We start from the raw sequence: 22,110 nt of genomic DNA on the forward strand, positions 1-22,110 counted from the left end.
TAGTGTAACTTTAACTTTAATATGCATATTACTAAACAATAACTGTTCGCATGCCTGTCTAAATAACGTGTGTGAATTATTCTGCCCAGAGAATGAATTCGCAGGACAGCTAGTTAAAAATAAATTATTTTAATTTTGAATAATTTCAATTAGTATATATATATATATATATATATATATATATATATATATATATATATATCTTACCCTCTCATTGTTTTTTTTTAAGTTGCGTTTAATTTTTGCTGAACTATCACGTCTGATTAAATTAACCTGCATAAAGTCCACAAAAATTCCGAACATGTCTGCTCACGCAGTATCGATCCAAGATCATTGTCCCCGAGTGTCGGTTCATATCGCAGTTCCCAATAATTCCTTCAGCTTTCAAAACACAATGGTGCAACAGAAAAATGTGGTCGAACCACGATCAAACCGGTTTCTGACCGTAGATCACGCTCGAACTCTAATGGTGCAACCGGCCATTAGCTGCGATAAAAAAAAAATGGAGTCCATGTCACAGCACTTCGCGGGACGGTGCGCTCAGAGCCTGCCGAACCCTCCAGACATACATCAAGGCGCCCGGACTCCGCAGGTTAGAGAGAAGCCCGCCAATTGGAGGGGGGAGGGTGTCCATGTAGTGATAGTGGTAGGGGGAGGGACGGGTGCTACCTGTGTCGCGCCCACTCCAGGAGGTGTTGGGGTCAGGCTGGCGCTCCTGGCCGGCCGGCCGGCCTCATTCCTAGCAGCCTCGTAACAGTATCAATTCCAGAATTACCATCCAGTAACTCAAAACACAATAATACTAGGTACGTGTTCCGCGTAATTTATCTCACAGTGAAATACTTTGGCAACTCAAGCAGAATTTTGAAATTATAATAAAGTGAAATAAATGTACATATCCAAGAGAAATTATGATTGCAGTATGTCATAAAGTATAGCCAGAAACATTGACTATCAATGTTTTCAATTTGTTTATATATTTTTGACAGGCGCATGAAATTATAAATATGTAGAATATATATATTTTTTTTTTGTTTCACGGAAATTGTCATTTAGTAACTACTTTTTATAAAAAAAAGGTAGCTGATAAATGAGTTCAGGGTAAAAAGAAGACACTTTCGAGCACGACTTCAACTCTGGCGAACAGGCGGCAAGACGGAAACTGCTTCGACAGTTCCGATTCTCATTCATTTCAATTTAGCCTGGTTCCCGATGGTTCACAGTGACATATTTGCCAGCCCCGCAGAACTAAACTCATTTTCTTTCACCGCGATAAAAAAAAAACTTGACTTCTTCGCGCCGCACGTTGCGGGCTACGTGGTTCGCTGCTCGCATCTGGCAGTCGCACCACTAGGCCCGCGACTGTGCGGCCAGTGGCAAGGCCACATTAACGTGTCGGTGATTTTTTTACGTAACATATTCTCCACATTTTAAATTAATTTTGTATTTTTATTGCAAACTTTAAATTTTTTAAGGTAGTTAAAACCCTAGGTAGGTTACTTTACAGTTTATTGTAAATTGCAGCATTTATAATTTAGTTTAGGATGTTATTTTTACTAAATTTAAGTTTTAAGCCTGTTATTAAATAAATTAGTGTTAAAAGTTTACGTAATTATATTTTAATGATTGAGGCGCGTGAAGCTGGACTTGGTTAATCACAAGGCAGATCGCATCACCAGTTTGTGACGTCATAAAAAAATACTGTTAGGCCGTGGAGTGCGAAGTGTGTCTTTTGGCACACTGATAAAAATTCTGTCCTTAAATTTACGGAGAACCCTTGTTACAAATTATCCAGGGATCTTCGTTAATTTACGGCTATCTTCGTTAACTAACGGTTTCTATGTTTTCTTACTTCGAACATGAATTCACAAGAATAATCTTGTTATAATAGCAAAAGTTAAAAAAAAACTTGTTTAGATTCCTACGAAAAAAATTTCTTGTTTCTTCGATGTGAAACTCGCAAGTCGAAATATGGGGAAGTTTTTTTTTTTTTTTTTTTTGCGAATATCCAGTTCTGAAATTATGAAGAACTTTTCGTTTATTTGAGGCGAATTCTTCTTTTAAAAGTCCGTAAATCTACTGTGATTTCTAAGATCACGAGAGGTGCGTTGCAATCCGACAGGCGCGACGCTGTTTTTCGCAGTGTTCTGGCGGTGGACATATTGCGGCGACGTTGGACCGTGCTAAAAATTTTACTGGTCGTTTGCGTAAGAGAACTGGCTGATCTTAAATCTGGAAGTGCCTTGTACTTAAGTCATTATGCTTGTTGGCTTGTACAATATTGCCTATAACGACTCTTTACGCTCTATAAGTTAAACTGCTCCTTTTTTTTATTGGTATGTTGATGGCGTCGTTATGGAAGGAGTTGGGAAGTGGACATCGTGTCTGCTTGGTGCAGTAAAATTGGCGTGCGGGCCTGAATATTTTGAACTCTTCCGCCGCACCTTCTCGGCATTTTAAAACTGAAGTTCAAACGGTATAACTGTGAAACTGCGTGGAGGTAGTGTAGACACGCAATCTATAATGGGCGTGCAAAGCAAAGTTCGTTTATCGAAATGCGTGTTTTAGACTTGATATTTTGAGCCGGCCAGTTTACAACACACACACAAAATATTACATCTGGTAGCTCAAAATAAACTTTTTGTGCATTATTACTTCGCATTGTATGATCGCTGTGATGGACTGAATTTAAAGATGATGGCATTGAGAGTTAAAGAACCGGAATTTTAATTTTAATATTTATTTGCATTTGTGAGACATCTTTCAAAATGTTATGTATTGAATCTTTATCGGGTGCCTGTTAAGTAGTTGTTCACACTTAGCTATTTGTCAGATTTCGGCTGACATAATTTTTAAATATTTTGTAATGTAGTGGTGTTTCGAGGTAACGCCATTTAAAAATAATATTTTGGTATATTTTCTAGTCGTTCCTGCTTGTGTTATAATTCCGTCCGTCCGTCCGTCGAAAGTTAAGGCTTGGAAAGGTTTCGACGGACGGGCCGTCTGATTGGCTGCAGGTCACGTGATTGACTGACTGGCTGGCGGATGGGAGTGCAGTGTAAGAGCTCCAGGACCGCTCGCGTGCGTGATGTTCCCGCGGGCGGCGGTTGTCTGAGCGGGGGCCTTCAAGCCGGCGCAGCGCTGTCGCGTGCAAGCCCGAACCTCCCGAGCATCCGGTGCGTCACTTCCGCCCCCGCGAGCCGGCGCGCAGAGACGAGGCGGGCTCTTTGTCCTCTGTGCCTGCGCCGGACCGCGCGTCCGCCCAACTCCGCCACGCGACAAGTCGTTCCGTGTCGTGCCGGCACACTGCACGTCTGTCTCACGTGCCGTTATAAATTTGGCCACAAAAACAGTCTGTGAAACCGTCAAAAACCAACCGTCAAGCTGTCAATAACATGCTGATAAAAAAAAAGGGGGGGGGAATGGTTTGGTGCGCGGGTGATGAAGATTACCAACTGACCAAAAAAAATTATATATTCGGATTTAATTTTCAGTCGCCTAACGGTTCGTGGCGCCGTGTCAAGCCCGCTGGCTCGCTCGTTAGTTAGTTGAACGGCGCCTGGGTTCGCTTCCCCGCCGGACCAGGCCATTTTCATAACCTGATCCCCGTGCGGGTTAGGTCAGTTGTGGTCAGTGACGTATCCTGTGGTCAACGCCGGGAGGGGAGCAACTGGCCAGCCCTCCTCTTCTCAAGATGCGATGGAAATGTGCTCATGTAGAACTTGCTTTATGATTTAGGTCATTTTTTTTTTATTGATTTGTTGATTTTCCGGCTTTTAAAATTCTTAAGTTAGCAAGTAAATGGATTTAGACACATGTTAAATCGCTCTCATTCTTTCTCTCTCTCTCTCTCCCTTCGTGCTATTTATGAATTTGGGCCAAATCCACCCATGAATGTATTAAGCCAGCATGCAAATCTTTGAAAAACAAATTTCCGGGATGGAAGCAGAAGACTTAAATTTATCTTTTAAACTAAAAAAAAAAAAAGAGGGTCATCCAGAAAATAAAGACCGTTTGGCTATACAAAATTAAAAACACAATACTTAATTGTGAAGAAAAAATTATTTTACAATCCGGAAGCTTCCTTAAGTTCTTTACATAATCACCTCCTACTTTTAAACAGTTTTCGTATATGTCCACGAGCTTCACAATTCCCACGTTAAACTCTTTTGCCGCGAGTTTATTCAGCCAGGTGGTCACTGCATCCTCCAACTCTTCATCACTTCCAAAACTTTTACCGCCCAGAAACTCTTTCAGCTTAAGGGAAAAGGTGGTAATCGCTAGGAGCAAGGTTGCGGGCTGTAGGGTGGATGATCAAAATTTTCTCAAGCGAGTTGATCCAGCAGTTCTTGAGTGCGGGTGGTCGTTTGTACATCTTCAATCACTCAGCTGAGAAGTTATGGCAAGTAGTAGATTATTCCAAGATCGCGGGGTACATCTCTCTATGTATAGCTCTATATCTCCGTATCTATATATATACATATCTCTAGCTCTCTTTATATCTCTATATATCACTCTATGTATCTCTATCTCTCCTATATATTCATATATATTCCTCTCTATATGTCGCTCTATAGCAATGAATTTTTTAAAACCCTATTTTTACCTATGTCTATTTTTATCTATCTTTTTTCCTGTCACAGTTGTGACACGGGTATATAAAAAATGGGTGCGTGTAGGGCCTACTTATGTACGCGCGTGAGAAGTTATACTTCTTTGGCATCATTAAAAAATAATTTTTAATTGCATGCAAATAATTAATTACAATAAAATAATAAAAGGGCTGGAAAAAGATAGTCAACACAGTCATTAAAGTTCAGTTTAAATTTGAAAAATTAAATTAAATAAAATTTTTTAGAGAATAATAAATATAGGTAGGTATATGACATAATTTGTACAAAATATTATAAGATTCATAATTTTAAATATTTTTTATTGATTAATTAATATTTTAAAAATAATAAATAAATTTAATAATAAATTTATACATTCAATTTAAGTTTATTAATTTTTTTAAATTTATTATTTTCTTAATTTAATGTTCACTTTTCACTTTTATTAAAAAGTTGTCATTAAATTTGTTCATTTAACTTTTGTAAATATTTATTATTTATTCAATTTAATAATAAATATTAAAAATTAATTTTTTAATTTGATGTTTGATTTTAATTTTTATCACATTTTTTTTATTAAATGTTTTATTAAAATTATTTCTTTATTTTGTAAATATTAAATAACCAATAATAAATATTTAACATTAAAAATTTAATAATATTTAGAATTAATTATATTAAATAATAATATTTTAATTTATATCAATAAATAATACATACGGATAGTTAACCTCAATTATATTGGAGCACTTGAAAACGTTTATAAGCACAATTTTATTTTACCAATATTTACTAATAGGATTAAATAATATTAATCAAAATATTTAATTTAAATCACTACTGAATATAATTTATTAGCACATATATAATTCGCACTTGTATGAAACTAAAACACGTGTTGTGAATGTAGAGACTAGAAACATGTGGATAAATATTATAAACATGAAAACAGTGATCAGAGGCGACGAGCGTGCCAACATGCGCGACTAATAAAGGTTCTATTTCTATTTTGTTGGTAGATTTTTTTCGAGACTTAATGAGTGGTTTAGCGGGCAGCTTCAATCTGTTAATTTTGTGTTACAGTGATGCGCGGGCATCTTAAAATTTCACTCTCATCATTTTTTCAGAACGCGCCTAAAGAAGTATAACTTCAAAAACGCGAATATTCGAGTGCAACGTTGGGTCATAATTTCAAAGCAATCGGTGAAGAACTTTCTGAGATTTTAAGATTTTGAACGAACGAACATTACATCTTTATTAATATATAAGATTGTACCCCACTTTTTTTAAACTCTGTTTTTATTCAAAATCTCCAGATTTATATTGAATCTGCTTCCTTTTTGCATTCCTTAACGCATAGGTTGGATATATATTGAAAAATAATTTTTACAGTGAATTTGATTTATTTTTATTTTTCATTTATTTGAAGCTTCTAGTGGTACCGGCCAGTTGTTAAGCTCGTGGATAGGTAAGAGCCCACAACTAAGCAATCCGAATCAAGGCTTTAGGGTTGTCATCGCATCAAACGGGAACAAGTATTTGAAATAACAACTATTAATCTTTTAATGATTCTTGCGATGGGAAAAAATTAATGAAATTTGTTTGACAAATGTCATTCATTTATAGTTTGCACTGTATGTAATAGAGGGAAACTCTAAAAACGAAAATAAAAGGAAGATGAATACACAGACACACAGAAAACAAACAAAAAAAGTCAGCCAATGTCATCATAGAATTCCGTGGAAGGAATTGGAATAATGTCATAGAACAGACTAACACAGTGGGCTGACAACGTTAAGACAGTTGCTTATTTTTACTTGTTATATGTGTGTTTGTGTATTCATATTTCGGGTTTTCTCTATAAAATACAGTGCAAATTCACAGTTGAGTATGTCCAAAATATTGATTTAAAAATAATATCAGTCCAGATTCACAAGCAAATTAATTTGAATTTCTTCGACTACAGCTTGGGCTGTTTTTTTCTCTTCTTATTTTCTTTTAAAGTCAACCGCCCCGGTTTTGTTTGACACGAAAAATGATGGTCAGAGCTAAGTTGTTGAGGATTCGATCCCAAAGCCCTAGCTAGCATTACAAATTCATGAGCACCGAGTTGATGTCCAAGGGATTAAGTGCCCACTATAAACTTGGATGTCACACCACCCTTACTCAATTTGGACTCACAATGATCTGGCTTATGTGTCCATCCGTCAATAACGTGACCTGCAGCCAATCAGGTGGCCCGGAAAATTCCATCCGTCCGTCCGTCGGAAAACGTGAAATAACCTCCAAAATATTAGCAAAATGCCTGTTACCGGCAACCTTTAATATATTAAAAGGTTTTTAGGTTTGTTGTTTGTTGTTTGTTGTTTGTTGTTTTTCTGCTTACCTTCTTCCATTGAAGGTTTTTTAACACTTGTTTTATGTTTGATGTTTGATATAAAAATTTTACAGACACAAAAGTGCAAGGAATTACGTATGTAAATCTGAAAATATGTTATTAAATTCAAAATCAAAAAAATAATAATTTTAATGATTTCAAAAAGCTTAACCTTAATGATTTTTTAACCTAAACGTGGTTAATTAATTTAAATTTAAGCCTTCTGTTCGTTTGGCAGAGCACCAAAGTGGAAATGTGGTTTGACGGACTTGCGGATCGTGGTGAATAGTTCGGCTTGCTGACGGACGGACGCGTGACTATACGAAGTAAGATTCTGCTGAGTTTTACCTTTGAATATATATACTGTATAGAAGTCGCCAGCCAAGGTTAAAATTTCTAATACGGTTTTGAGGTAGTTGGTTAATTCACCGCCGCAATCGCCACCATCTCTAGGGCATCGACTTGTGGTGGTCCCTGGCGGACAAGTGTCGAACTCTTCAAACACCCCTTCCCCCTCCCGTCGAACGACCTTGAGCTGCAGTGAATGATAGATGAAGGGTGCGGGGAATGACAGCGGGCGATAGTGCTGCGCTCTAACGTGTAAATAACAACTAAGACGATACAGGGCGTTACGGCAGCGCACTGCAGCGGTGAAGTTCCCAAGCTGCTCATCATACGCTTCTGAAAAACGTAGAGTAAATCCTATCCACTCGCGACTTCTATACAGTATATATATTCAAAGGTTTTACCTTCACTGCTTGGAAGGCGTACGCCCGGATCACCTCCACCCACACGGCTCTGCTGCGTGAGTGACAGCCTGTGACGTAGGCGTTCGTCGAAGGGCCACTCAGCCGTGCGTTGTTTTGAAATCTAAAATATAAACTTACCGCCAGTATGGGAATATACCTGAAACATGTCAGTTTACAGCAAAAACAAACTATTGAAAGTCTATCATTACCTGCCCGTAGTCAATTACTACGCGTAACTTTATGAGCAAACAACCATGTTGATCATATCATCACCAGCGCCATATAAAAAAAGGGTAAAAAGGGTTTGACGCCCTATGTGTGGTAAATTGTAAAGTTACGAAATATCTCTTTTTTTTTTGCAAGTACTCGTGATGCATGTTTCACAGGCAGCAAAGGAGCTAATCTTTAGGCGGACGAAGTTGCGTACAGAGCTAGTACACAATGAATTCAGCCAAAGCACGGCCGATTTTAATTAATGTGTACTACGAACTACGCTTCTAACATTTTTTTTTTTTTTAATTAGACCTAAAATATACAAACCAAAAATATAAATATGTTATTAGTTTGTAATTTTCAAGTTTTTTTAGTTTTCTTTGTTACGAAATACGTCAAAAAATAAAATCTTTTTAAATCTTACAGGAATATATATTTTTTTACTCTAAACGATCCGGCTTACCTGGACTATCTAAAAGTTTTTTTTCTGGACAAAAGCTAATAAGTACATAAGGTCGACACAGGTGCTCGCATCAAGCGTACGAGTAAGGCAGTGAGCGCGTATGCATCGTGTTCGTCCTGTTGCGTGTACTTATAGGTCTTTAGCGGTTTCCCTAAAACTATAAGGGAATATTTAATATAAAAGTTATCTTCAGGTACCAAACTTAACTTTCATGACGGTACGCCGAATTTTTCTTAACTACAAACGTTTGTAAAAATTATTTGTTTTAGACTTTTCACTGATAAATTTTTTTTTTTAAAAGAAACCATGGAACGGAGCCACCGTAGGAAAGAGCAACGGCTCTTTTTAGAAGACTGCGCGCCAGTTCAGAGCCTTGCGCTTAGAAGCGACACCAGACTAGAAGTACCAGCGAACTTCGCACTAGTTATCAAGTTTCACTAACACAAATACACTCCTGGCTGGGCCGCTGAACAGTGTGAAGAGCTCTGGGGGCCCGCCTCGTCAGGGGTGTATGTGTGTTTGAGGCGGGATGATAAGAGCGACGCTCTGTGGTATTTCTAGCGCGGTATAGCCTCCAAGCGCCAGGCTCTGAACTGGCGGGCAGTCTTCTCGTCGTCAATGGATAACTGTGAAATTTGAGCGGTAACCGTAACATTATATTGCGGGGAAATTAAGATAAAGGTGTAATGCAAGTCCCTTAAGTGCTTTCAAGAATCTGTACCGGTTCTTTTACACCTAAAAATTACTCTGAAAACATGCGTTTTAGCCATTTTACCTCTTCTAAAAATACAGTTTAAAAACTTAATCCGAAATCAAAAGTACTTTTCGGCCCTCAGCGAACTCATAAATGCTTTTCGTAAGCAGACTCCGCTCGGATATCTTGAGTAGTTTCGAAATAGCGTTGTTTTTCCTGAAGCTCTGCGCACCGTGTGTGTGCCCGGGTAGGCGGGGCCCTCTATGCTCCATTCACGAACCGTTCATGAAATATTAAATGTGTCTGATTACGAATAACATTTAAGAAGTATTAGGTCTCACCAACTCAGATTTTTTCATCTTTTTGTTGTCATTCTATTAATGAACTATTTATTCAAACTTTTGGCCTGTCAAGACATAAATCGTATCTCCCAAACCTTCTATACCTTGTTGCAACCGCATATTTACTAACAGACTGTAACTTATTATTTCACGCGCGACTACACTATCATGGTAATCACACCAGTTCGCAAGTGTTGACTTAAAAAAAAAACAGCCAGAGTTAAGTCCTATGCCTTGTTAAGCCAAAATATTTAGCACGGAACTTTATTGCAAGCAGTATCAAAATGTTTGACATTGCAAGATGTCTCCCATGACATGTTGTTTATTTATTTAATAATTTTTTCAAGATGCAAATAATTTTCCTTGTATTGAAAGGTATTATGTTTATAGATGTCCTGATCTCGACAAGGAACTTAAATTGGAGGATGCTGACGGTTTAAGGAAGACTGAAACCAATGGAATAATCCTCACCGTGAAAAGTGAGAATACATTCAAGCCCATATCAAGTAGTCCTCCATACTTAGGAAGTTTTTAGATGATGAAGTATCTTCGACTTCATTGATTTCTAATTCTTTCAGTAATCCTGGTGAAGACACTGACATCTACGATGATGGCGATAGTGACTTTGAGGCTGATGACAAGATTAAACACTATGATGAAGAACCTAAAGCTGGCAAGATCGAAGACACTGATGAAGCCCTGAGACCAAAACGATGGAAACATAGTGATAAGATAAATTATTCTGATAAATCTGACGATGATCACTGGGTCGATAGTGATTTAAAAAATAATTATAATAAACGTGCCAGGAAGATGTCAGCTGCAGAAGAGATCGATTACATATAATGGGAAGATCCTAACATATTGTCGATCGTCTGAGACTACTAATGGCTTCGCTTAGAACAGGAAACTAATCGTACCCCAACGAAGTAGCCACCATACTCAAAGAACTGAGGGAAGCTGGCTACATACAATAATTACTTGTTTTACCTGCATTTGCATAAAATTAAAAAATAAATAATATTTTGGATTTTAAAAGTGATTTTTTTTTTTTTCACGAAATCTGATTACTAAGACAATTATTGCGACTGCGTGTCAATTGTGTGCCCAGTGTGTACAATGCATGTCCTGTGTATACATTGCATGTTAGGTGTGTACATTGCGTGTTTATTACGTGTACATTGCGTGTTGGTTTGTGCATTGCGTGTTAATCGTGTGTATTGCATGTTCATTGTGTGTCAAGCGTGTGCATTGCCTGTTAATTGCATGTTCATTGCATGTATTGTGTGTTCTTATTTCTTTTGTCGAATGTATGTCGTTTCTTTAAATGTGTGTAGTCAAGACTGCAGTCAGATCATGATTGGCCTCGTGGTTCGGAGATGCCTGGTTTTTTACGCCTGATATTCAACATGAACTTTTTAAAATGTTCATGAGTATCGACGGAAAAAATTCCTCTTGGTTTGGAGACGCTTGATCTGTACGGAGATATGTTGTTTCTTATTATTCGTGTCGATATCTTTTTTGTGGCATATGGCCTGGGTTCCACTCTGTTAAAAACAATACAAAAATTTTTCGAGGCGCAAATGTTTCTTCTGATGGGCTCGTTTGATACTCTCGTTCCGATTTGTTGTACTTTGAGGCGATTCCAACGAGTACTTTTCGTGTACCGGGTTATTATGTCAGCAGAGTTTGATACGTGTTAGCGGCCCGGCCGGGAACCGAGGTCTGTACACCGCGTGTTGAGGCCAGGTGGTTGGTTACCTGACTCTTCTGTCAGCTCGCGAGTTTCTCCCCGCACGCCGACAGACGATTCTCGTCCGTGCGACCTCTGTCTCGTGAGAAATTTTTTTGAAAACTATGTGTTTAACGTCCTTGAATTTAGGTTGTTTGACTAGTCGTTCGTGGATACTTTTATCTTCGCATGTATTTGAATTTATTGATCTACATAAGGCAAGAAAAATATAAAGAGAGTTGACAGATAGGTAACGAACACGTGGTCCTTACTACATGAGCGGTTGGCACTTGGCGTGTATGCTAACTCCTTTGTCCTGTTGTTTCATGTAATATCGATGATTTTTTTTTTGTTATTGTATCCCGGACCTTAGACTGTTGAATATATAATAAATCAATTTAATTAACTCTGTACTGCTTGGTATCGAACCATGGACATTACTTGATCGAATCAATTAGAACATTAACAAGTGATTTTTTTTTTATGAATTTTGGATTTTTTTTCCCGAATTCCTATCATAATAATTAAAGAATTTCAAGATGGCACCCAAATTTCAAGATGGCGAGTCGTCCCGGCAATAAATGAATACTGCGCTCTAGCGTGTGAAAATTAAATTAAATGTGACGGCGGCGCCATCTAGCAGACGAAAACAAGACGTCATGACGTCATACTGGCTGACGTAATAACTGCTTTGGAATGAGTGGTGGGAGGTAAGTCTGCCGGTGGCTTCCGTGGAGGAAAGATCCATAGCCATTTTTAATCGAATGACCTATTCTACTGACTTCCGTTCCAATATCCACGAAATTACTCCTAATAAATGCCGCATACCGAGAGATGAGATGTTTACACATCAGTAAACAAACCTGAGGCTTCGCTGCGGTCGAGCTAAGACAGCGCAGGCAGGGTGTCCACAAGGAAAAAATATTTTGTACCAACTTAGGCGAGAAACAAGTACTAGATTTAAAAAAAAGTACTAAATTATAATTTTTTATGGTTTTAACAATTTAGGAAGTCATTATGGCATTGCAATGCTTGAACTTAAATATCACACCACACAAACATAAATTCCATAGTTTTTTTAAATAATTACGCTTAATAATAAAACATTTTGGAGTTACTGTAATATTATTATATTAAAGAAAATAGTGCTAGATCTGAGCGTAAATGAACTAGACCACTAAACAACTTATAAAAGTACTAGATCTAGAACGAAAGTAGGTACTAACTGTGGACACCCTGAACGCAGGGCCCAGGGTACGCTGACCCGCCGACGCGAAGCGACCGTGAAACAACGCGCCGCGGTCGGGGAAATCCCGAGAGTCAGGACGCGCCCCCCCCCCCCCCCTCCTCACAACACCCGCACGTGCCGTGTGCGCGCGGTGATTTGTCAGCCACCCCTTCCCTCCCCCCCTGCCACCGAGCCCGCCAAACAGCCTGGTGCGGGGAGCGTCGGAACGCATTCCCGCTTCCTATTTGCAGTGCGGCCAACCAACCGGCGATGGAATCCGTCTTAAGGGCGCCGTCTGGTCGGGGGGTTTATGTGTGTTAGTGAAGCGGGATGATAAGCGCGACGCTCGCTGGTATTTATAGCATGGTATCGCCTCTAAGCGCAAGGCTCTGAACTGGCGCGCAGTCTTCTCGTAGTCACAGGAAAACTGTGAGATTTGAGCGGTGACCGTAACATTATATGACCAGAGAAATAAAGATAAAGGTGTAATGCAAGCACCTTAAGGCTCGGTCTCATAGCAGATATACAATGGGAAAAAGTGTTCATTTTGCTGCACTCTTAGCACAGATTAGAAACATCTTAAAGCATCAAATTAATTATCTACAGCAAGTAGACATTGTTGACATTGGCTGCATAGTAAAAGTTAGCGGCTTAACTGTTTTTAATAATTTTTAAAAAAATGTTATATTTGTTCATTTTTTAATCATCAAAAAATGGTTTTATTTTACAATACAGCTATTGGAAATATTACGACGATATTGAATATATATACATTTGTGTACATTCGATAGATGGTTTGCTTATAAACAGTATTTCAAATATATATATTTAGTTCCGGCGTTTGCCTCAAGAACGCGCGACCCTGAGTCCTGTTCCCCCACCACCGGCAATATCCTTCCCCTCCGCGCTCCGGCAGAGCGAGAGCTTGGACTTTCGCAAGGGAGGTTTAGGGGGTGGGGTACCACCCGCTGTGGCCACAACTTACCTGCGACCCTCTTTTTTTTTTTTTTGCTTCCGACAATACACGAAGATGCACAAAGTGGTCGGTCGGGTGGATTATGTCTTTCCCGCGTTCCATTAGTTTTATTGTTTTAACTTCGTCGTCGCGGGAGCGGGCCCTGTTTAGCTCGAGACGACAAAGCACCACCGAGTTTCATTCTATACAAAGTACCAGTTTGACCCATTATCCTGATCAGGATCTTCAGGATTAGCGATTTTTTATACCCGGAGACACGGTAGTGTCTTGCACCATGTACTCGTATGAAATAAAGTTTCCAGAGGGCGCTTAATAAATTATCGTTTAAAATTAAAAACCACACATTAATGATAAATTGATCTAAAATGTAAAAATAAATAATATTTTGAAAACTAAAAAAAACACGCTTTAATAGAAAACCAAACTAAAAAGTAAACAATAAATAATAGTTTAAAAACTAAAAAACACGCTTTGATAGAAAACCAAACTAAAAATTAAAAATATAAATAAAAAACACGCATTAGTAGAAAACCAAACCATAAAGTAGAAAATAATTTTCAATAAATTTAAATTAAGAATAGTATGATAAACAAAAATAAATTATTGTAAAAAAGTGGGGTGCTTGATGTCAATTGTTGTAATATTTTATTGACAGATATTGGTAAAAGTAGAGTCATTATGAAAATATCTTAAAAATCACCCCACACATTTTTAAAATTAAATAATGGTTTTTGATAGTCACACTATTCTTAATTTAAATTTATTAAAAATTATGTTATACTCTTTATTTTAGTTTGGTTTTCTATTAAAGCGTGTATTGGTAGTTTTTTAAACTATTTATTTTTACTTTTTAGTCTGTTTTTCTATCAAAGCATGTTTTTTAATTTCTTAAACTATTATTATTTTTTTTAACAGAAGTACAATAATACAAACTAAGGTAATTACTTTAATTAGATAATTTACACTTATCTATGGCGGTATGAGCTACTTCAAAAATGTATAAAATTACACATACAGAATTTTGCGATTTTAAAAATAAATTATAGCTAAACATTTAAAAAAAAATATTTTCACTCGACAATTCGACAAGATATATGATGCTGGTAGACCACACACAAATTACTTGTAAAATGTATATTGTAAATAATGTGTATTGTCACCATAAAATTCTTGCCAGCTAGTTTCGAATTTTTTTTAAAAAAGTATAAAACATGTTTTACTGTATGTATTGTTTTACCGTGTAGGCTGTTCACGGTAAGATTAGGTCTTTTGAAATCAACATTTGAAAATTGTCCCTAACTCTACCTGACTGTATGTCCCTGAAACTAAACGTACTCGCCGACAGTTATAAACTGCGTTGTGTTAGTATTGACGAGGGGAAACTATTTGCATATAACTATTTACAAACAAATTGTACCATTGTACTGTTTATATTTTTTTTTTTTAGGTATTTAATAGCAACCATATAAATAAACTGTTTTCTATTGCACTTCGCAGTACGCATTTATCATTGTCCGTATATGGTGACCTTTGTTTTTTTCCAGAAACATCAATGATGTTGATACGAGTACACAGAAATGTGCATATTCCTTTAAAGGTAGAAGTATTGTTGATATCGGTTTCCTTTTCCAACTGTTAAAAACCTTAGATGATCACATTCCCTTTCAATGTTCATTGAAAAATATGATTCCCATTTCTGAGAAAAGAGAAGGCCTGAATTCGGGAAGAGTACTGAAATGCCAATTGGGCGATTTGAAATCCACCGTTTGGACGAATATAAAACGGAGCTCTAAATCCATGGATGTAAACACTGCTGCTGTGTCAGCATCAATAAGTACTGGCGGAGGACAGTCTCAGCTAGAATAAATTATGTCTAAAATGGATATCCCATGAATGTCACCTAACACATTTAAAAAATATGACAATTTGGAGGAACATTGGGCGAAGGCTGCGCAAACTGAAATGAAAACAGCTGTGAAGGAAGAAATTGAAGAGGCCAAGAAACGTCACAAAGAACATGATGGCAATCCATTACTCACAGTTGTAGCTGTTACTGCCGGGGGAAGAGATCTTACAGAAACAACTATAGTTCACTTTCTGGTGTAGTAAGTACCAAATCTGTACGATTTTATTTCTTTATATATATATATAATCGAATTTGTACTCCCACTTTACTCCATGAAATGCAGAACATTTTCACGCTCCCTTGTTTACAGCATGACATTTAAGCGGATAAGTTTAGAATATGGTTCTTTGACATTTTACATGTAATCGGACAACTTTTTTCATTTGGAGACTAACTTGCGTTGATGTTTACATTCTTTTATTGTAAATTACTGCGTCTTAAAACTAATTATACAGAAAACTGAAAACGTTCCCATACATCTATTCAAGAGGACTTGGCAGTGGCGTAGCGTGCCATCTCGGCGCCTGGGGCGGGAGACCCATTTTGCCGCCCCCATTCTATAGGTGTTTAGTTAAAATTAAATTTCACATGCAATGAGGTACCTTTTATTGAAGTTAAAATAGGATGAGTGGTTTTACAAGCGGATTCTACGGGCCTTATGAGCAGCGAAGTCAGAAATAACTTTGTCAAAATCAATATTAGCAGCCAATTTTTGTTCAATCGACAATATAGCCAAGTTTATAGTCTAGCGGAGCTCATAGTAGATCTGAGGTAATTGTGCCACTGCCCCGTTGACCCTTTAGACCCCTGGTGCGAAACTATAATTTGTGGATTTTTGGGATTTAAATTAACGGACTAATAAAACTGAAACTGGGATTTTACGTTCAGCGTGTTTCACCCAATCCCTGCCAGACCTAGAAGAAAAAATATAGTTTAAAAAACTAAAGAAACATGCTTTTAAAGATTATCAAACTAAAAAGTAAAAAATAATTTTAAAATTTAATTTATGACAATAGTATATAAGCAATACTAGTATAAATGAGAAAAAAGCTTGAGGCGCTTTGTGCCATATTTTTTGTATATTAAGCGCCCCATGCTTTTTTCTCATTTATACTAGTATTGCTTATATACTATTGTCATAAATTAAATTTTAAAATTATTTTTTACTTTTTAGTTTGATAATCTTTAAAAGCATGTTTCTTTAGTTTTTTAAACTATATTTATTTTTAACTTTTTAGTTTGATATTCTTTAAAAGCATGTTTTTTTTTAGTTTTTTAAACTATATTTATGTATAATTATCATAGGGAAATGAGTTACCGACACTAACTATTACCATCTGAGATAACTATTTGGAGTTGCAACGTCACAAAGAAATGGTAAAGTCTCTCCGAATCATTTACAGTTAGATGTATGGATATAATCTTAGAATTTACCGGAAAAAAAAAAACATGTTTTTTTTCCCGGCGTGGATGGGAGTAGAACCCACGATCGCTGAATCCGAAAGCTAACGTTACAGAAGTCGCGCGCCTTTAACCGCTCGGCTAACGAACGTAATGAAATTGGTGGGACATTTTACAGTGATGAGCCACTCACTCTTAGTCGAAAGAGTTACAGACGGACAGACAAACATACAGGTGAAGCTAATATAAAGCATGTAAAAAGGCGTCGACCGTTAGAAAATGATTAAACTGAGACGGGCTTGTAAACCCATAATTTGTAATTTGCTAAATTTTTGGTATATTTATTTGCATGTTAAGGTGTGTCAATTTTTTGCTACATTTCGCCTATGTTAATTAGTATTTACAGCGGTGATACGCCCGGTGCGTATCTATATTTGTATTTGTATTTGTATTAATATGTTCTTATATATTTTTAATGCCTTTTTGGTAATTATATTTAATTTTTGGAGCTCCGAAGTATATGATCAAATTATAATTTTTTTCGGGGAATTGTTAAAGTATTTTTTTAGTATTATTATATAGCTATTTTTATAAGTAGTAATAGGGTAGGTATTTTATGATGGATGCGCCGATTTGTGATGAAACGATTTTAAGATATATATATATATATATATATATATATATTTATTAAATGTTGTCATATAAATTTTGCGTCTTTTTAACTTGCTGCCTCCTCTCACTGTTCGCAACCTTATTAGTATTTTTTAAGCCTGCTATTAGTTTGGGTTTTAATATTTTTTTGGGTTTACCTGCGCTCGCGGTACGGGGCAATATAGGAGTTTTACTGTGTCCCGGTTCGCGGAAGTTGTTTGGTTTGCCCTGGGTTAAGGTCAAACTTTACAGTACAATGCGTAGTACTAAATTCAATGAGTGCGAAAGAGAGGCATCGACACGGGCCGACGCGTGAAACAAAAGATTTTGTATGAGTAATTAACTTAATAAGGAGTGCCGCTCAACTCGGCTCGCGCGCGCCGGGCGGCGCGGCGTGATGCGATGTTGCCGTTCGTATGTAAACAAACAAACGTTATAAAGAGCTCTGTCAGTGATTTCGCAGTTTTTCTTTTAAATAAATATTAAAAAATAGTTGGTGCGCAAAATGTTAGATAAAAATGGAACATTATAGTGTGTCTGACACATGTAATGAATGAATCATAGATCAGATCTCAACCCGCTTCACCGGCGACCCGCCCCCGCGGGCTGCCGCCCGGGGCGGGCCGCCCCCTCCGCCCCACCCACGCTACGCCACTGGGACTTGGGACGTAGTTTTTTTTTAGTGAGACTCAGCTTGTATGCGTATGTGCGTATCTCAGGAAGTAAACGGTGTGGGATTATGTTTTTTTTTTTTTCAAATAAAATTTAAACATTTATTATCTATGGATGATCCTTTAGATTTTATCCTATTTAGTATATGAAAAGAAAACAAAATTGTGAAAATAGTCAAAAAGCGCATATTTAAATCTTGCCTGCGTAGTTTCCTTTAAGTATTTTTAATGGCCGAATTTGACGTGTTATGAAAATTATATGACAACGGTACAGTGTTTTCAAGAAATGCAATGTGTTTATGTGTCGATTTGCTGTTTGGCATTGGTAAAAGTAAACCTCGCACTTACAGATTGTAATGTCTGGAGTAGGAATGCAACGCAAGGCTAGCCAAACAAGATCTTATAAACACCATAATTACTGAAAATAAGATAAATTTCTATCTTTTTTAATTTTTTATTATTTTTTTCCCAATATGTTATTGGAAAACTATTTATACTGATACACTTATCCATAGCGCTGAGATATAAAAACAAACCAGTTATAAAACCAGGGCAAAATCATGTGTTACTAGGTCTATACAAACTATATCAAAACAGAACAGAATGACACGCAGACGACACCTTCTGACTGCCGTGGTGGGTTACCAATAGTAGCCGTGACAAATCACACGTCTGAAATGCGAGGCTACTGAGCCTTGGCCAGACGAAAGGATTTTCCCTCCCGGTAGCCTGTGAGATAACAACTTACAAGAAGGAAGAGGGGGAGGGGTGCAGTCCGTAAATACCGGTTCCATGCGTTGACGAGGGGTGAAGGGTAACCAAGGGGCGAAGGAAAACCTACCTCCCTCGCTGGTCTAGAGAGGGGGTAAGGCATTGTGTTGTGAATTCTGCTCATCTTTCCACCCCTCAACGGCCAGAGTGCCGCAAGGACAATTTCTCATGACTGAGACCGAGCCTTAAGTGCTTTCAAGAATATGTACTGGTTGTTTAATGCCTAAAGGTTACTCTGAAAACACGCGTTTTAGCCATTTCGACCCTCAGCAAACTTTTAAATTGCCTTTCTTGAACAGACCCCACTCGGATATCCTGAGTAGTTTTGAAATCGCGTTGTTTTTCTTGAAGCTCTGCACACCGTGTGTGTGCCCGGGTAGGCGGGGGCTTACCACCTCATATTCATCTCGCCCTACAGCGTATATCTCGTCCTTGGTGTTCACTTCAATGGGAATTTGCTCTTATCTTTCTAGTTCACTATTCCTTCCTTGAGCGTTCTCCTTGTTTTGACATGCTGTGTTGCCAGCTGTGCGCCGCGGAGCACAGGAGATTCAGGCACAAGTGTGTGTGTTGTTGCAGGCGGCGGCCGCCCCGCGCCATGCAGACCAAGAACGTGAACCTGGACAACAGCCAGCAGCAGGGCGCAGGCTCGCCCGCCGCCCATGACGTGAGTACTAGGGTGTTCGGAACAGTAACAGATTTTCAGAACAGGTACTTTCGGTACTAGTTTTTCTTTTTGAAGTGACAACGTCTAATAACGCGATGAATTCCGGCTGCACACACGAAAAAGTGTCCCGTTACGCACATTGTCCCGTTACGCTCATTGTACGCTTGCGCCGCATCTATCTCTCTTCCACTCTATTGGAACAACCATCGATTTGACTTTTTCGAGGCACATTAAACTTGAAACACTCCCATTCGTTTCCTACTTTTCCTATCATCGTCCTATATAACACAGATTGGAAGAAGTTAAATAGCAAACATGTATAAAAATTATAGTTAAAATAATCTCTGCGTTAAAGTATTAAACATATTTGAATTAATCAGTGCAAATAAAAGTAAATTTATCAATTAAATTGTAGATTTCATTTCACTCCTTCTTTGCATCCATTCAAAATAGTGATAATTCAATAAAAATGATTCAATTTTATTCATAAAAGTATGCAATCATTTCATCAATGTTTTGTTATGACTTTGTCACGTTAAACTATCGTCCGTAAACCGACTTTACAGACAACCAATTTTTTTTCCATGTGAAACTTTTTGGGCGCGATGGGGGTAAAATTTGAAGGCCGAATTTTAATGCAACGTTTTCGTGAATCATTGTTGTGAAATGTTTTTATTTCCTAACCAAACTAATAACTAACTGTATTTGGAAGGGGTCCGGGTAGGGAAGACTTTAAGTGCGTCTCAGGCTGAAGCCTATACGCTCTAATCATGCAGGTTATGAACCATGCATAGGAGAGGTAGCATGCAACATGTGCTAGGAGGGGGATTGGCCAGCCATGGCAACGTTTTAGCCATGACTAACTCCCCTCACTGACTATTCTAGACTAAAAACTAGGTAGGGTTGGGCCCAGGTACCTAAAACCTGCATAGACACAGGGAAAACCCTGGGCACTGAAATGCGGTATGCAAAAGTTCATGCATTAATAACAAGCAGGTTGGTTTCTGGGAACAGAAGGATGGTTCCGGAAGAAGAGTTGGACAGAGTAGAAAGACTACTATGCAAATGGGTGGGAGCTTGGACATTGTTGTCCGCATGTGTTTCGGTGGCACTGGTTGTTTCGGGGGCGAATTTTGTCGTTTCTCCGCAGGCCGCCAGCCAGCTTAAACTAAATTAAGAAGGGGAAATTTAGTGTACGTCTGTGAATTTATATATATATAAACATTAATATAAACAATTATATAGCTATGTTTAATCCGGTAGCTTTTATTAATTTGTTGCTTTTTTCGCGAGCTGGTGCATCGAGCCTGCACTCAGGAGTGGACATAGCCTCAGGTTGACCGAAGTCGGTTAGAGAAAGAGGTGAAATGTTTTTTTTCTTCTTTCTAACCTAACTAAAACTAAGTGTATTTGGGAGGAGTCCAGGTTAGGGGAGGGACCTAAGTGCGTCTCAGGCCGAAGCCTGTAGGCCTAGTCATGCTGGGATTAACCATGCAGGAAGAGGGTCGCATGCATCGTGTGCTAGGAGGGGATTGGCCAGCCATGGCAGCAATTGATGCCATGACTACCTCCCCTCACTCATAAATCTAGACTATAACTAGAGATAGGTTGGGCCCAGGTAAAACCTGCATAGACACAGGGAAAACCCTGGGCACTGTCATGCGGGGTGCAAATTTGCATGCATTAATTGTAGGAGAATACAGAAGACAGACGATGGATTTGGAAGTGTTGGACAGAGTATAAAAGAGTCTACCATGCGGGGGGTTGGGCACTTGGACTCGTGGTCCGCTTTGCTTTTTGTCCAGTACTGGATTTAGTGACCAGTGACGCAAGCGCCCCTGGTGGTGAGTGGCTACACTGACCACTCACTCCGCTCTGACACTAAAAGGGCGGAGAAATAGGTTGCGGACGGTGCAGAGAACTCGTTCCCTTGTGCGGGCTCCACGTAGTGGCGTGAGTCTCAAGCTGGGCCCTGTCGTGCTGCAGGGATAGGCGGGTCGCGGCGGTAGGGACCCGCCTGCGCCTGACGCCACACCGACTTGCTGGCTTCTAGTAAGGGAGTACTTGGGAAGAGGGCAACAATACAAAGGGGTTTTAGCTTATTGTGCACCGTGCCACAAACTATGTCCTCGAGAAAACTGTGTTCTTTGAAGTACGTATTATTTTAATGACATGCTAATCAGTATTGCTAAACAGCGGTATATGAGCATTGTTAAAGCTGTGTAACTAAATATTTTTGATATCCTGAGCAGTTATTTTGAAGTAAGTAATGATTTTGTTAATACATGTTTGTTTAGAACTTGTCTTCTTTCTCTCTCTCTCCCTCTCTCTCTCTCTCTCTCTCTCTCTCTCTCGGCCGTTTTACCCCTTACGATTCACCTACGAGTCGAGGTTTGCATTGCCAAAGAAGTTTCCCTTCCATCACGTGTACTGAGTTACACGTGCTTTTTTTTTAATTAATGGTGCAGCAGTAGGCGATTGAAGCAGTAATAGTTAGTTTGAACGATTAAAAAAATTTTAGTGACCAAAAGTTAAAAAATAATAAACATTTGTGTTACAATTTTTTTATCGCTAAAAGTATCTACTAACGTTAACAAATCACTTTATTCTCAGGAAAAGTACCAAAAAAAATTCCGTAAGTAATTTCGAGAGGCGCA

General features: G+C 38.2%; 1 protein-coding gene across 1 annotated transcript in view; it reads left to right on the plus strand.

The window, feature by feature from the left end:
* Window positions 1–22,110, plus strand: part of LOC134528174 (hornerin-like) — a 295,315-nt gene that overhangs the window by 60,361 nt on the left and 212,844 nt on the right. The window contains exon 2 of the mRNA XM_063361551.1: window positions 19,366–19,453. Coding sequence (XP_063217621.1) covers window positions 19,385–19,453 — 69 coding nt within the window. The 5' untranslated portion in view covers window positions 19,366–19,384. The remainder of the gene's footprint in view (window positions 1–19,365; window positions 19,454–22,110) is intronic.

Source organism: Bacillus rossius, chromosome 1 (assembly GCF_032445375.1).
Source record: "Bacillus rossius redtenbacheri isolate Brsri chromosome 1, Brsri_v3, whole genome shotgun sequence".
NCBI classification, from domain to species: Eukaryota; Metazoa; Arthropoda; class Insecta; order Phasmatodea; family Bacillidae; genus Bacillus; species Bacillus rossius.